Below are 16,877 nucleotides of genomic sequence, written 5' to 3' on the forward strand. Positions count from 1 at the left end.
CTAATATAAAAGGTAGCTATGTAGACACAAGAGCGAGGAATGTAGGTCTGAAACCACTTATGGTTAAATGTTTAATGTCAGTGTAATGCCTGGAGCTTGAGAGGTTAATTTGTATTTTAAGCCCACAATAAGAAACTTCAAGTTCAGAGGAGACAGGGGAGTCTGACATAGAGGATGTGCAGCCAGCAGTGTCTAGCGGAACTAGCAGAAAATGGAGAGGAAACAATATGTTCACGTCAGGAGGTGCTGAGGACTCAACAAGAGCCCAACCAGAAGTCACAAGCCTCTACAAGTTCCTTTTATTCAAGAGAGGAACCAAGCACACAGGTCTTTGACAGCTCTCATTCAATTCCCCCAGTACCCATCCAAGTCCCCAGTGCTCAGTCAATTGTTCAGACCACTAACATACAACAAGAAGCAAATAAGTAAGCTTTATCATTCCAGCCCTCTACAAGTGACCAGACTCCAAGGAATCTGGCAAAGTGATTATGGAACATGCGTATCTCTTATATATGAAGTATCTGATGAAGAGGCCAATGACCTTTACAGTGCCATTATTGCCAGTATGGAGGACCAGCCATAAGTGAAGTGTATCATATTTTATTAGACTATTTCACATCATAATAAAAAAATGTTTAATGTTTAGTAAGCAATGTAATGATATTTCTGGATTCTTGCTCTGGATTGTTACTCCAATTCTGGATTGTTGGATTCTTAAAAATTCTATAAACTGTTTGCATAGAGTACAGTAATCAAGACTTTTGGCCTTATCCCAACTACTTAGATTTTTTTTTTTTTTTTTTTGCAATTTCTTATAAAGACTGTTATACAGTCTACATAAAATGAATGTTGTGTGAATGATATTTTTAGATGGCCCAAAGAGGACATTCCTGTACACCAAATTTTGACAGAACTTGGTGAAAAGATTAATACCAAAAACATTTGTAGATTCAACATTAATCGCTCATCTGTCCTTGAGGAAGCCATTTAGGTGTTTTGAAGGATATCATACAACCTCAACGACAGGATGTACATTAAATTCTCTGATGATAAAGAAACAGTTGAAGAGGCTGTGGATCTCAGTGGCCCTAGGTGAGAATTCATTTGGGTACTTGAAAGCTCTTGCTCTTGCTCACTAAGATATGTTTGAAGGCCCTGACGGACACCTGAACTTAGCCCTTGATTCTCGTAATGTGTATGGCACAAATTATTTACTACAAAGTATTTCATTTTGAATGTTATTGTCCCATTCATTTAGTTTAAGTTAACCTTATCTCCAGTTGGGCAACCTTAACCTTATCTCTAGATGTTAAGTTGCAGATCTGATTTTTATTTATTTATTTATTTTTTCCCTTTTTCAGCTGTGTGGGAGGATCGATATTTAATTGTGGGAATGTCCATTGCTCTCAGCCTGGTTCATGGAGGACCCCCACCTCACTTCCTTTCAAAAACTCTCTTTACCTGCCTAGCAGAATTACAGCAAATGAGCAGACTTGTGCTTAAGGATATTGCGGACACTGAGCTTTATAAATAGATGAAAACGATATGTTGGGAGTCTAAAGCATCTTATGAGTTTGACTGACAAGGATCAGCTAGTAGATGACGTTCTGATGTTTCAAGTGGTTAATTGTGTTTGTGGTCCATTTGAAAGGTATATTTTTCAGTTTTAGGAAATATAATGTTTTGGTTCAGTGGACAAGTGTCTATATGTGATTTAGTAGTTTTTGGCATCAGGTAGTCTAAGTGGTCTATGTAATTTAGTATGTGAGGTCTGATAAACTGGTAGTAGGTACAGAATAAGTAAAATCAAGGATGTTTCAGAAAGTAAATCTGCATTGTTTAATTATTATTGTTAGTTGCATTTATATTAATGTTTCTCCATCTCAACAGCTAGGTTTGCAAAATTACTCAAATGTAATTAATTTTGCAGATACATATGTTACAAACATTGTAATATTCATGCAAATAATTCATTTATAACAATAACTGAACATTTTCTCTTGGAACTTTAATTTTGTGTATTTAGGTTCAGAGATGGACTGAAAACACTTGGAGTGTAACAGAAGACTGAACAGCATCCAGAAGCTTTTCACCCTCTCTTCCTGTTACAAACCAGGTATCATGCAGATGATCACTGCAGATATCATGGATGTCTGTTTTGACATCAGATGGTCAGAGACAGGGAGCAATAAGAGGGCAGATGAGAACAGGGTTGTTGCATGCTGGATAGACTATTTACAGGATGCTGAAGGCAGGAATATTTGTAAATTATGTAATCTTTCTCTTGTTGCTCTTTCTCAGTAGCTTGTTGCCACTGTGGTTGATAAATGCACCTCAGGGTTTTGTATAGACTGACCATCACTCTTGTAACTTTTCATACAATCCATAAGTACTCATAACTGAGTTTAACTGTCATCTAGATGGCATTTATTAGGTTACACCATATCTACACCATATGTACTATTATAGTCATTTAATCTTGCCCATAATTTACACCCTTTATATCTAAATATTAAGTATATTTATTTCTCAAATCTTGAAACTTTGTAATTGTCTTTGTAAGTTTTGTAATCTTTTGCTAGTAGCCATGAATCCATTTCTTTGTATTTTTGTGTTTTTCATTTTTAATCCATCAGGAGGAAGGTACAGAAAGGTTGGAGGACATCTTAACTTTGCTACTGGGTCCAATGTAGTACCACCAATTGGTTTTCACCTCAGCCCTCTTTGCAATTTCTTCATCAAGAAGGAAAGTATCCAGTAGTCAGCACGTGCATCAATTGTCTTTGGCTTCCCATCCACAAAACATGGGAATACTAGCGCAACATGGACTTTGCGGTGAGAAACACCCAGGGTTTTGGACTGGTTTAGTTTACAAGAATGGGGTAATGGCGTGTTGCAGTTTGTATTTTGAGTATATTAACACATTTCCCAGGTTTTTGTGTTTTAAAATCATAAATGATACATTTTGATGTACCTTGTTTGAGTTGAGGGAAGTTTGAGATTGGGATTTTTTTTTTGTTACACTGAATGCTGAGCTAGCATTGTTTCCCTGAAAGATTTCTAAGCATTTATGATGGTGTTATTTCAGTCATTCAGGAAAAGAGTTGGAAAAAATAAAAACAGAATGATTATTCCAATTTCTTGCTAAAACAGTTATTATACAATTATTACACATTTTGGAAACTGAATAAGAATGCTTTATATTGTTCAAGAAAGATTGTTAGTGATACATGTCTAAGAACTTCACAGTTTAAGAACACTGTTTAGGCTTAGGAAAAAGAAAGGCACACTTCAATGTCATGTTCACCAAGTCCTTATCCAGTTCAACATCTAGATAACAGATAATTGAGTTTCTAAATTAACTTTGCTTAAAGTTAAAAAAATTAGTATTTCACAAAATAAATGAAATTATGGAAACGTTACTATTTTGACTTTAGTCGAAAACTTTAAAATTTGTACTTTGCTGATTATTGATCAAGGTAACAATATAATGGATTGATCTTCAGTTTTTTTCTTGCATTTGCAATAGGGACATGTACATGTTGGTTTCTTGTAGCCATGACCGAATCACAGAACCACTGCAACAACTTTATACATATTGCTTTTTTCAAGAAAATTTACAATGGTCAAGAACAAATTTATTCCATGATTACCAACCTCTGTTAAAGGGTCAATAGTCTGATTTATATCCTCCAGAGGAGTGCCATTTACTACAAAGTTGTTCTCCAGGACTTCAGTATTGTGCCAAAGCTCATGCGGGAGTTCACGGTCAACCATAGCAGAGGGATCATCAGTGTCAAATACACTGTTCACAGTTGGGTTACTTTGTCCAACATAACCAATAACACCTCTGTACCACAACTGCAAAGGTGTTAGGTTTCTCTTGGTGGAAAGTGCATGGTTATTCCACTGGTTCCTGAATTCTCTGACAGCCCTTTTGATCCATGGTAAGTAAATGCAATGTAAACAAAACAAGTGTAGCTCACACAAAGAATTAGGTATGCACTACACTGATCTTCCATGAAAGTAAATTAAATTTGAGTAATCATGTGAAACTACATCAGTAAGCTCAGCCCACAGTCTCTCAATTCTTTGGTTGTGAACACTATGGTCTGAAATTATGCTCCTTCTGTACAAACCTCTTCTGATCAGCATAAATTGGGCCATCTCAGTGTTCTCCATACCACGAGCACATCTAACTAGACGGCAATACGAAATTGTGCACTCCTTCCCAAAACAATGATAGTACACTTGAAGTCCCATTGTTCAGACACTTGAGGTATATGATTGTGCAACTTTACCCATCAATGCAACCATGGAATATCATCCTCCAGCTAACCAATTCATGGTTTCTGTTGATATGCCTGTCAAAACAGAGGACACAGTAACAGCATTACATTCACACATATAGATCAATATAGTTTCACATTATGTAGTCCTAATGACTACATATCTTGCCAGCATTGGGAGTGTATTCTAAAATTTGTATAATTATTAATGCCAAATTTTTGTTTGACAATGAGGTATTTTAGTGGTAAGACTCCAAGACGTCTGTGTCCAAATTAAGTTTGTTGATCAATTGCAAAAAGTGAAGCGATTTCTTACCAGTTGAATACTAGGTCCAAACAATGATTTTGTTCCCCTGTCAAGTTGTACCGTGGGCAACCGGGCATGCCAGTACAACTTGTTGGTGGAACAGTGAGACTATTCTCTCTGTGGTTTCTTTGGATTCTGTAATGTTGTACAATCCAAATTAGACACTGAAATAGTGATTCCAGTGCAGTAGTGCATTAGCGCACATCTTACCCTTCCCATGACAAATTGAATTCATGATGGAATAAGTACCTCATGTATAGTTTTCCAGTTCTGTCAAGTGCCTGTCTACTGGGTTTTATGTATGGATTCAATGTATTGTAGGATGCAAAATAAAAAATATCACTGTTGCCAGTAATTCATAATGACTAATTAAAGATGGTTGGGGCACGTATTAATTGCTATAGTTGCTTATTCATCTTTAAATGAGGCTAAGACTTCACCTTATGCACGGCAACACGCTAAGTATCTACTTTCCGGTTACAATGAAATGACTTCCGCCTGTTTACACACAGGCGGCCACACGTGTAAGCCATCGTACACAAATCTAAGTAGTATGCTAATTATTAATGTAAAACATATATCCAAGTAGTGTGCGTGTACGCAGCCCTAAACGGCCCTCCATAAATGTATACGAGTCATATTGTTAGCCAATTATCATTTACTTCTTGAGATTAAGTTTTCAATCTGATATCAATATACACTAGCTAAACACACTGGAGGTGCATGACTGAAGGCAGAGCGCACACCGAGTTGTAGCCTGAAAAGTAGCGTGGTGGCGTTTAGTGAACCTTCTAATCGCACTAAGTAATGGCAGAAAATAAGTAATGGCAGAAAATGGCATGCCGTAGCTTTCGCGTACTGGAAAATGAAATTGGTTGCATACATCATACTGATTTGGGACCCAATCAGTACACAAGTGGTATATAGTATGTTATTTCGAACACAGCCTGTAAGAACCATAAACTATGTGGTTAATAACCTAGTCTATGGAATGAACGTACAGCAGTTGGTGGGCACCACCGCCCCATACACGAGCATTACGTTTTCCCCAACGCCAACATTTAAAAATGGAGCAAAAACAACAAAACCTACCCTCTCTGACACTGCACAACATTAAGACTGCCAGCAGGCTATGACATTTGCATCTCTTAGTTAGCGTTAGCGTTCCTAGCAGTTAATGTTAGTTTGCCGGCACAACACCTTGCTAATAACTAACGAGTAAAGGCGTATCATTAGATGCTAGAGCTAGAGTGCCAGGTAGTTGATAAGAAATGAAAACAATATTAAAAGGATTTATTAAAACAAAAGGCAATGCCACAATTAAAATAGCGCATGTTTCATGTATTGCACATAAAACATACTGAGGAAGGGCATAGTTTTCTAAAGATAAGTTCCACCTACTGTTATTTTGAATGATATTGGTTATGGTCTGAATCAATTAGCCATGTTCTTCCTCCAGTACAGAACTGCCTTCAGAACAGTTCTGAGTTGTGATATTGCAGCTGAGATTCTGGGTCAGACATAAGTTTGAAACAGGGATATAAAACTGGAGAGCTTTAGGTTCAGGTGTTGTCCTGATAACCCCACTGCTACTGAGCAAAAACAATTAACCGATGTGTTCCAAGGTTTCTGCGGCATAAAGAGCAGTAAGACTGCTATATGGTCCTGTCGCTCGTTAATACAGCATACTGTTCGAACTAGAGAATTGTTGCACCCAAACATTATATCTGCAGTGCCTCCCTCAACCTCTTCCTCCAGTTGCTCAGTTTTTTAAAAGGTTGATCACAAAATGTTTTTAATAATAGGCCTATTAAAGGTCTTATTCAAATAATTAAATCACTGATTAGTTTCTACTGAAAACAAAATGCACATCTAGAGGTTTTGAATAGAGTTTTCCCAGGAAGAGTGCATATATGAATAAATAAATCCAAAATTAATGTGAGATGATTTAAACAGCATGTTTGTAATTGTCTGCTATTTCTGCCTACTCCAAAAGTAGTGCTGTGCTAGTTCAATTATAATATGCTCATAAGTAAGTTACCAAGAAGCTCTTACTTAATACTTCTTAAATCTTAAAGACAGAGAGGGAGTCTCTTATAATGGGAAATTTTAGTTTTTTATTTTTTTGCTTTGGTAAAATTACTCAAGGTATATTTAACTTAGGGAGTATATTTTAGTGTATCAAGGCTGTGAATAGCTACTGCCAGTTTGAAACTTGCTCAATGTCATAAAGTGGAACTTCACAGGAAATCCCCATGTAGTCACATGACTGACAGCATAAATGAGCTATAAAGACAAAACAGCACTATTGTTTTTTATATATGTAATTTTTGTAGATAACATAATAGATACATTTAGAAACTAACAATGACTAGTAGTTGTTAATTACCAGTGGTTGTCAGGTTAAGAAATTTGCTATGCTCTAAATTGATTATCAAACTGGTATGCATTGTAAGATTAATATTATTATTGTTATGAGTTCTCTATGCTTAAAGCAGTGACTGTACATATCTTTTTAAATATTGTTGCAGTGGTCTTTAGTGATGCTGTCTTAAGATAGGATTATTTTAGTCTACACTTATGTCCATATTGACATTGAAACTTTCTGTCTTTATGTCTTAAGTTCTCATCATCAACATATTTTCCAAAGTGCTGGACAGTACATTGTTTTATATTGCATATTCAGTACACCTCATACAACCTAAAAAACCCTGATAATCTCTAGATGAATTAAAATTTTCAATAACAGGGAAACAAACATGTAGGGCCAGTAGATGAAAATAAATATGACATAAAACAATGTATTAATGTGTGTAATAAAATAAATGTGAACACTTGTGTCTGAGGCTTTTTGGACATGCAGAGATTGGAATTTATGACATCATGAGAGATCACTCTTATGGATTATGAAATGGGTGTATGTTTCCATTGGAACACATCACTACAATCTAAGAGGCATTAGAAGTGAAGAACCCTCATTTCGACATGAACGTACTGCAGGCGGAGGGCGCAGAAAACTTCGTCTGTGCTGATGCGGTTTTGCAGAGGGCTTCTGTGGAGGTGATGCATGCAAATGGAAAGTGCATGCCTCCCTGCATGGAGCAGTGGAAACCACATCACAGGAAGTCACCATGCTATTAGTGTGTATTCGTATGATCCTTCCTGCCTGGCTGGTAATCAAGTCATCGGGCCGCCAGTCGTCCTGTACAGACTTGTGCAATGTCATGCTAACCCGTGACATTGTTAGGAAGGAGTGTGTTTCCCTATAACCTTAGTATGACCTTCTCATTTCTGTGATGGTGAGATGATAAGTTGCCTCTTTGTAATGAGGGCTCTAAGAACCCTTTCATTTTCGATCCCAGATAAGCAAAGTTAAAAGGTGAAGGCACCTTTAGTTTACTGCAGCAGACAGACTATTGTTTTATATCATATTAATTTTATCTGATATATTGATAATGTAAAGTAGTAACACAACCATACATCATACATCATAAACTAGTTCATAACGGTTTAAATGGACTAAAGACTATTTTATCAGGAAATAAATGAAGAAAACCTAATTTAAAGGCAAACAAGTGAAATGTGGTTTCAGCGTATTATCTCTTTTTTTGTGATGGCCAGGCTTGATTCATAAATCTGTCATGGTCGTTGGGATGGGGTGGCCATCTATTTTTCTTTAGGAGAGTGATGCCATCTAGTGAGCAAATGGGAGCATTACGGATAAAATCCATCCAAGAATCCAAAGGTTTTTAGTTTGGTCATTTGGCATCACAAGGCAGTCCACATTTTTGCAGTGTTCCATATCCTAATATCCCAGTCTCTCACCTCAACAGGTAATGAGCCTTCTACAGTCTATGGTTGCCCGTCTGAGGTGTGTTTGGGCTAGAACAGAATAAAAGTGTGAACTGGCTGGGGGCTCCCTGCAGACTGCTTTGAACCCCCAGACTAGCTTTCAGCAAGGATTTCTCTCTTTCTTTATTTATGTGGGAGGGAGATATTGGCACTGTTCCATTTTATTTTTTACTTTGACTCTGTGGATACCAAACTGGGACACATTATCAAAGTCTTCCTGTATTCCAATGCGCCTCAGCCTTTTTTTTATTTTATTTTTTTCAAAACTGCATGGGTCATAGTTGAAATGAGATGACTTGTTGGGAACTCTTGTCAGTGGATTGACCAGATATGTGGATGTGTTTTATGTTTGTAAACTATGTGCTTGATCTTGCATGGGCTCCACTGATTTCAGCTTAGTTTGTGTCATTGTGAGAGAGACAGGACATGATGAGACATTTGGAGTTTTCTAACGTGACAGATTTTTCTCTGTAAAGGTTGAAAATGTCATGTTTCAGCACATCCTTAAGAGAGAGTCACACTCAGGTTCGATGCCAGGTTTTTCTTCCAAGGATGGCTTTACTGAGAAAAGCCCTATGCTGAAATCAAGCCCAGAATTTCAGTGAAACTCAGTTGTGTGTTGTCTGTGGTGTGCGTGCATTGCGTCCACAGTTACACATGTTAAATGCCAGCTCTCTTTGCAGCATAACACAGTGACTTTTCCTCCTGTGCAGTGACATTTAATGCACTCTCTGCATAATGAACTGTTGTTGTTTTAAATGTGCATTTTCACTCTGCTGTAAATGGCCTTGTATAGTTCTACCAGTAAGAAACAAGCAGTGTTTTAAGTAATTATACAGGATTTATCTCTCTCTGAAAGGAAATAAATCCTGAATTTTTAAGAGTTAAGAAGGGTTTTATTTGTTTATTTATTTACTTAACCAATCCCCCTTTCCCCCTACTAGAAAAGACAGCTGAGTTCACAGAATATTAAATTACCTGAAGTCCTTAGCTGTTACTTATCAAATTCTGTCAATTTCCAAAAAATACATTATATGATAATGACCTTGTTTGTATATTACTTACACTATATACTGACTGCACAACTGAATAACATGACATGAAGTACACAATGGTGCAACATGGAACTGTTTAGTTTTTCTAAAAATACCACACTGCTCTATAAGAAGGAAGGTGTGATTAATAGAATGGTCTGCCGAATACCTGGAAACCCTATCTATCTGTCATAGGCATAGTGCGTATTTCCTCTTAACTATGAAAGTGACCCACACCGCCATGACTGTCTCACAACTCCTAGAACGACCGCGAAAAGCTACAGGAAACCAGTTCTCCTCTTTATATTACTCACATATAGTAGCTCAATGTCACAATGTTTAAATTCTCACAACAAAATAATCTTATTCTTATCAATCTTATTATTTCACAGTAATAACAGCTTCCTTAAGATCTGACTGGAATTACCAGTGGGTTTATTACAATAGAATATGCATGCAGGTTAAAAGTGCTAAGCTTATATAAAGATCATAAATGTACTTCAGATATACACAGAAACTGTAAACAAGTCTGTGTGACACTGCATGACCCTTATTGTAATGACAGTACAATTATTATTTAAATCATCTGCAAATCTTTTGGTACTTTCCTTTCTGACACATGCCTGGTTGGTATAGCAGAATAATTGTTTTCAAAGTGATGGTCATGTGTGTGAACACACTCCCCCCACCACCTCTAAATTTTCCTTTAGACAGAATGAAGGACTATTGGAAGAAGTGGGCAGCTAAAACCAAGGTTTGTGAATGTTCCAGTGAATGGGCAGCTGACTGGTGTGTGTCAAGGGGGCTTCTGTTGCCAAGGTGATAGTTGTAGCGCTAATGCTGGGGTGTTGGTGTCTGTGGTAGGAAGTTCTGAAGCTTTATTTCCCCTCTTTGCTGCGTATAAAGAAATACTCCGGTGCAGGTATGAGATATGAGATCAGCCTCGACTTGGGTGAAAAGATGAAAACTCTCCTGCTGTGTGTAACTGTGATGCTGGCAGCCACCTCCTGCCAATGTGAGGAGCTCTGAGAGCCCCTGCAGCTCTCTTTATCACCCTGTCATCTTCTTCCACTCCCTTGTTCTTCACCTGCTTCTCTTCATTTCTTTATCTGTTTGTTTGTTGTTGTAGCACTGTGATGAAATGATTCGCCTTTTTTTGCGCATCTAATATTTTTCCCTGTCCTGTGTTCTTGTCCCATTAGCGAGCCGGTCATCTTTGTGTGGCTGTCTCAAGACGTCATTGACCATTCTTCCTGTGTCGAGAATAAAAGCATACTCTATACAGAAAGCAAGCCCCTGCCATATTGAGGCAGTTATGTGAGTACTCTTTTAAGTCTTGTTTATAAATAGGCACAGTCTCTGTACAGACAGAGATGTGGACAAATACAAAACTTGTTAGAATGGCAGGAATTAAGGCTTATTGTTATCCATATAAGATCTTAATTTTTTATATTTATTTTTATCTGAAGACTCAGTTCTTAAACTGTGAAAGTAGTTTGGCATATGACAGCACCTTACTTTAAGTTTTCAAATTTAGTTAAAGAAAAAGATATTGTTACTGCTGAACTCTCATTGTAACTCTGCTCTTTACTTTGTGTATATTTAAAGGTTCACGACAATCAAAGGAATCAAGGTTTGCTCCGACCCAAAAAAACTCTGGGTGAAAAAAGCGATGAAATCACTGAATGCCGTAAAAAGGACTGCTATCACGACATATCCGACAACCCTGTCTTTTAATACTACTTGGAAATCAATATGAACTTATGCTCAAACTCCATAACCTGTATCTCATTTGTCACATCTGTTATTGCGGTTGCTATCTTAATGGCTCTATGTTTGTATATTCAGTTGTAATTCTTCATGTAATCAGGGCTCATTATACACCGAGGGCCATGTGATCACTGCTATGTTCTCTGTTAGAGTGGACCTGTTGTGGAATCACTGCTCAAAGGGGTATCACAGTGTTCCATGTTTTACATAAAGAATAAAAGTGTTTATCGATCAAACTATGCCATTGATGTCATTGTGTGTGTAGATTTGTGGCAGTGAGTGTATATGTGTGAATGTGGTTGTGTTTGGGGTGGGGAGTGGGGTGGTGTGACCAGAGTTTTGACACATTGAAGGTGTACAACAGCCAGGGGTCTTGTGGGCTTCTGCCTTGCTGAGTTGACCTGTAGGGAATTCCCAAGCATACTCAAACTCAAATAATGCAGCCTGTGTCTCACCTAATACATACAACACAGAGATCGGTAAGGTGTCCAAACCGATGATGTTGGGATTCCAAAATCCACAGCTGCACCTGTGACAGCAGCTGAAACCTGTCAGTACCTGGTTTTTTAATTTTTTTTTAACTTTTATATTTTTATTGTCTGGACAGTGAAATGAAGCTGGCAGGCCGGTACGTTCATCCTCTGTGGTGTGTCGGCGTGGCTTTATGACTGAAATCCCTTGTCCAGATCCGCTGGCCTTGGTTTTTCCAGTCATGCATGCAGATGTACGATGCTGATGGCCGATCTTAGAGTGGTTTCCTGTTCAACAGCGAGGGTAAGAAAAGAAGCCTGGCTAGCGCAAATGAATCTTGCTGCCTTATCATGACTTCCTGGTCATGGATAGGATGTGTTGATTGCAAGTTAGCTTACCTATGGGAACCACTGCATTGTGTTGTGATTGTAGTGTAAGTACCATGCAGTGTGTTTATTCAAGCATATCGTGAACAAAGGAAAGGGAATAAAGTCCTTCAAAAAGTAACATGACCTATGGAATAGACTAATGTGCTGTCATGATTCTGCATGATGCAAGTGGTACTGCAAGGTCATGGGGAATATCAATTTTCTATTGAGAAGGTGTAGTTTGTACTTTGTACTCACAATATGAAATGAGTGGGTGGCCTGAGTGGCTATTTTCCATGCTCACTATGAATGGAAGGACTTGTTTGAGGCGGTGGTCTCAGTGGCCAGTTGTCTATGACTCAGTGACAGTAATTCACTATAGAAACAAAGATAGAAACAAAGTAGTGTTTCTTAAGGTTTTTAAATATTTTTATTATATTTTTCAACAGCAGCCAATTTGCTTAGAGTAAATTTAATGTGGTTTTTTTGGCTATTCATTCCATTGACTAAGACAACTTTCTCTAGAGCTGTTCCTGTATTTTGCTGGCTTAAAGCTTAGAGCTGTTAGGGCTCACAGGCCAAACTTGGAAATGAAGACTTTTTGTTTGCCTTATTTCCTTTGGTGCTACATGACTTTTCTCATGCCGGCAAAGATATTACACACACACACACACACACACACACACACACACACACACACACACACACACACACACACACACATATATATATATATATATATATATATATATATATATATATATATATATATATATATATATATATTTTTTTTTTTTTTTCTTTTTGGGTTGGGGGTAGTTGCGACTGACACACAAATTGCATTTTGATCCTTCCAATTTTGTTTCTAAAAGTCAGATTTAAGTTCTCTAGATTATGCCAACCACTCGCTGTCTTTGGTGTAGAAAAAAAGCCATTCTGAATAATAGAAAAACAAGGAGGAACAGTTGGGAAAGGCTGTAAGGATCAAATCCTCGTTTCTGTTTCGGTGCTCCACTGAGTCTAACGACTGTCTAAAAGACCTGTCTGGCAGTCCTGTCGCCCCTGTAGCTGCCTTTCTTACCACACATGACTTGTGTTTAACCTCGTTTTGGTCCAAACTGTGAACCTTTTTAACCTGTTAGCATCATGCTAACATTTTAAATAGGCCTTCTTACTCAACATAATTGAAAAGCTGAAGTGATTGGTTGTTGTGTATGTGATTGTGAGCTTTGTTCACTGCTAGTTCTACGTGGAACCTACGGCTAACAATTTGTTCACTGGCTTTGCTGCATTTCTTTGTTTCATTCAGGTATCTGTTATAAAACTCAATTCCCATAAGTAACTAAGCTTGCTTAATCAATATCCTATGACCAAGTTGGCTACCAGCAAACAAATATCTATGTAACAGCTAGTTAAAGCTGCGGTAGCTGATGGAAGAGTTCCTGTTATTGCATTTAAAGATTCAGTGAAGGAAGCAACCTTTTAGAACCACAATATAGTTGAACCAGAATGTAGTTGATCTGAGGGGAAAAATGTCTCAGTGACTGTTTGTGGCTCTGTTGTCAGTAACTAATAATTTCAACACAGCTCTGCCTGTTTTGGGTGTATAGAAGGGAAGGTTGAGCATATTTATGTTTTGGAGGGACTTGCTGTGAAAGCAGGTTTGGATGGGAGACTGAAGACAGTGGAAGGACTACTTAGGTGTTTAGGTCTGGCAGGAGTCTAAATTTTACTTATCTAGATACTTTACTTGTTTCTAGAACTTTTGTGTGGTCATATTCTAAAGGCCTCAGTTCTCCATATATCATTATGAGTGGCCCATTAGACCTGTCCATTTGTCTCATAATTGCATGCCCATATACCATTTACTACTGTGGTGAATTAGCGCTAAAATCACAATTCGGTCACATTTTCCATTCACCTGACAAGGACTCTCTCTCTCTCTCTTTCTTTCTTTTTCTCTCGTTCTTTCTCTCTCTCATTTGCTCTCTTACACTCACTCAACTGTACACACACACACATGCAAACCCATGTACTTTCTCTAACCAAACTGTGGCTTCTGGGTTATCTTTGTTTGTGTGTATAAGTGAGTATGTCGTACAAGAGTGTGTGCAATGGGGGTGGGGGAAACAAGCATAAAGGTTATAAGACGCAGAGGTATGAATAGTGTTAACCAGAGCAGCTGTTGCCAGTGCAGTCCGGGGTGTGATGATGAATCTGCATCACTCCATTGTCTTCTTGGCTTCCTGCTTCTACTGGTCCACCGCAGGTGAGTCACAAATTGCTATTCAATGCCACTGTATCACTGGTGACATGTTGAATGTAACATGTACAGTCACCATCCAAGCCACAAAACAAAAATTAAGAAGATTTTTAAAAAGTGTTGTATCGCTGCATTTATCCGGGCAGAATCTTTTTTTGTTTTTTTCAAAAAAGTTTCTTTAGCACCGTGTCTCTTGTTACAGCAAGCTGGGACCCAACATGCTGTCTGAAAAAGTTAAATGGAAACATACCTAAGAGAAGAATTGTCAGGTACACCATCCAGACAGCAGGACCTTGTCCTTTTGAAGCAATTATGTGAGTAAACAAACCTTTGGAGTTGTCCTATTACTACTATCACCGACACAATTTATGAACCTCTTCTGAGAAGAAATTACAGGTCATTTGTCTGTTTGTTTTTCTAAGCAAGATTCCTCTGGTGACATTGTATGTTTTTTGCTTCTGTTTTCATTTGCTTTTCCCTTCTGCTCTAGATTTCAGACAAAATGTGGTCGAAAGTTGTGTTATGGTCTAAACATGGACAAGGCTATGGAGGTAAAAAACATTATAGATGAAAAAAGACAGAAGGCAGTAAGCAGCGCAGAGGTCTCGCCAAACTGCAAACGCAGCCCCGGAAAACGCAAAAGAAGGAGACAGCAGAAGGGGAAGCCAAAGAAGCAGTAAAAGCAACAACAGCGAAATTCCTGTTTCTAGTGTTACAGTATCTTAATCGGAAGCAATGTGCTTTCAGAAATGCTGGCTCTCAAATATTTTATCTTACTTAGATTAAGCTAAGGAATACATAGTAGAAATACTAATTCTGCAGATTAAAGTGGTTGACAAAGTCTAAGGACTAGTTCTGCAGATGAATTAAGTATTGGACGAAATTATGCTGTTTGAGGATTTGTCATTTTAAACTAGGCCTAATCAGTTTCCTTAAAACTGTCTCTTTAATCTCTTTTATAATCCCTAATTCTGTCTTGATTACAAATCTAGCATTTGTTTATGAACGCTGTGCATAGCTTTCATTTTCTAAACTAAACTATAATGTGTACTTTTTAATATGCTTCTTGCATGTCTGTAATACTTATAACATTTTATAAGTTATAAAGTTTTTCTTTAGGTTTTTAAGATTACTGCCTTTCCCCTGTTTTGTATGATAAAATGTACCCTCCTATTAAGCACAGTATGGTATTGCAAAGTGTAAGGAATTTTCAGCATTTGGTCTAAATCCAAGACATCCTGCCTGTTTGAGTTTTATTTGTATGAATTTAGTTAGAACAAGCCAGTGACGCAGCTGCCTTTTTTTTTTTTACATAGAAAAGAGCTAGTGGTCACTGAGAGAGAACTTGTTGACATCATTTTGAACCACAAAGCACACACATTTTAATAAGTTAACTGAACTTCAATGAAATTAAATAAATAATTAAATGTAAATGTAAATGTAGTTTAATTGTCAGCTTCAGATTATAGTCTTAGATTCTTTTATCTTATAATAAGATATTCGGTATCAATAAAAATGACCCTATTAGCAATTTAGTATTTTCTTTAACACTGTTTTACTGTTTTCAGTCCCATTCTTTGTATTTAAATAATTAAATAATTCCATTAGAAGCCACAATGTTTTCATGAAAGTAAGTGTTTTCAGAATTTACCACAAGAATATCACCACAAGTGACAATACCAGTGAACTAGTGTGTTACATGCAGGGAGCCTGCAAACAACAGGACACTGCTCATTTTGCAAACAAAATCACACAATACACATGTAGTTTTGTTTCAAAGGAATTGTTATCCACATTATTCATATGTACATTTGTGACAATATTATTAAAACAAAATAAATCGTGCAACAAAAAGTTACTTTTTTTCATGACAGAGAGCACTCAGAAATAGAGCAGGGAAAAGGAGAAGTGATGACCAATGCAGTTGCAGCATAGGTAGAAGCAGTAAAAACAGAGAACAGAAAGGAGCCACCGAACAGGGAGGACGAGTGTGTCTTCTTACAAAAGCAAATGCACACTTCTGCGTCTATGACTGACTGGCAAACAAAGAAACTGGGCTGTGCCCCTTTAATCCTGTGTTACCGAGCACCATTAGCGGTCCAGAAACACCTCTGCTCTGCTTACTGTGTATAACACATAAGAGTTGAGACCCAAACACTATGCCAGTAAAATATCACTTCAAAATGTATCACAAGGGGGCGCAAGCCTGCAGTAAATGTAGACGTCTCCACCACACCTCTGTGAAAACAGTTTATCTTGGCTGGAAGCCAAGGGGCTTTTTTTTTTTTTTTTTTTTTTTTTTTTTTTTAACCACTGTCGCCACTTAGTACTGTCCCTGATGGGTGAAGTGTTGGAAGTGGGGGTCTGCCTCCTGTATATGAAGTTTCGTCAAGTATTTACTTTAATCCTTTTGAGATTTTTTCCTGTTTAGCCCTTTCTTTTTATTAATCTGTAACAAGTCATTTTCCAAGTTTTATTTTCATCAACAACCCAGTAATAGTGAAGTATTATCTCCAGAGGTTA

The 16,877-nt window shown here is 37.5% G+C and overlaps 1 protein-coding gene and 2 long non-coding RNA genes across 5 annotated transcripts in view; all 3 read left to right on the forward strand.

Annotated features, from left to right (window-relative positions):
- LOC118241420 (uncharacterized) overlaps positions 1 to 3,413 on the forward strand; it is a 74,456-nt gene extending 71,043 nt beyond the window's left edge. For all 3 annotated transcript variants that reach the window (XR_014124713.1, XR_014124714.1, XR_004776074.2), the window contains 2 exons: positions 2,027 to 2,116; positions 2,637 to 3,413. This is a non-coding gene — a long non-coding RNA (uncharacterized LOC118241420). The remainder of the gene's footprint in view (positions 1 to 2,026; positions 2,117 to 2,636) is intronic.
- A 6,925-nt stretch (positions 3,414 to 10,338) lies between these two features.
- Positions 10,339 to 11,491, forward strand: cxcl32b.1 (chemokine (C-X-C motif) ligand 32b, duplicate 1). The gene is made up of 3 exons (XM_027004383.3): positions 10,339 to 10,497; positions 10,685 to 10,799; positions 11,091 to 11,491. Exons 1-3 carry the CDS (start codon positions 10,407 to 10,409, stop codon positions 11,239 to 11,241), a joined length of 357 nt encoding a protein of 118 aa, XP_026860184.2. The 5' UTR covers positions 10,339 to 10,406; the 3' UTR covers positions 11,242 to 11,491.
- A 2,711-nt stretch (positions 11,492 to 14,202) lies between these two features.
- LOC113573822 (uncharacterized) lies at positions 14,203 to 15,889 on the forward strand. Its single transcript, XR_003410246.3, has 3 exons — positions 14,203 to 14,360; positions 14,557 to 14,668; positions 14,845 to 15,889. It is a non-coding gene; the product is annotated as an uncharacterized LOC113573822 (long non-coding RNA).
- The last annotated feature ends 988 nt before the right edge of the window (positions 15,890 to 16,877 follow it).

The sequence above is a fragment of the Electrophorus electricus genome, chromosome 1 (assembly GCF_041902795.1).
Source record: "Electrophorus electricus isolate QZ-2024a chromosome 1, ASM4190279v1, whole genome shotgun sequence".
Taxonomy (NCBI): domain Eukaryota; kingdom Metazoa; phylum Chordata; class Actinopteri; order Gymnotiformes; family Gymnotidae; genus Electrophorus; species Electrophorus electricus.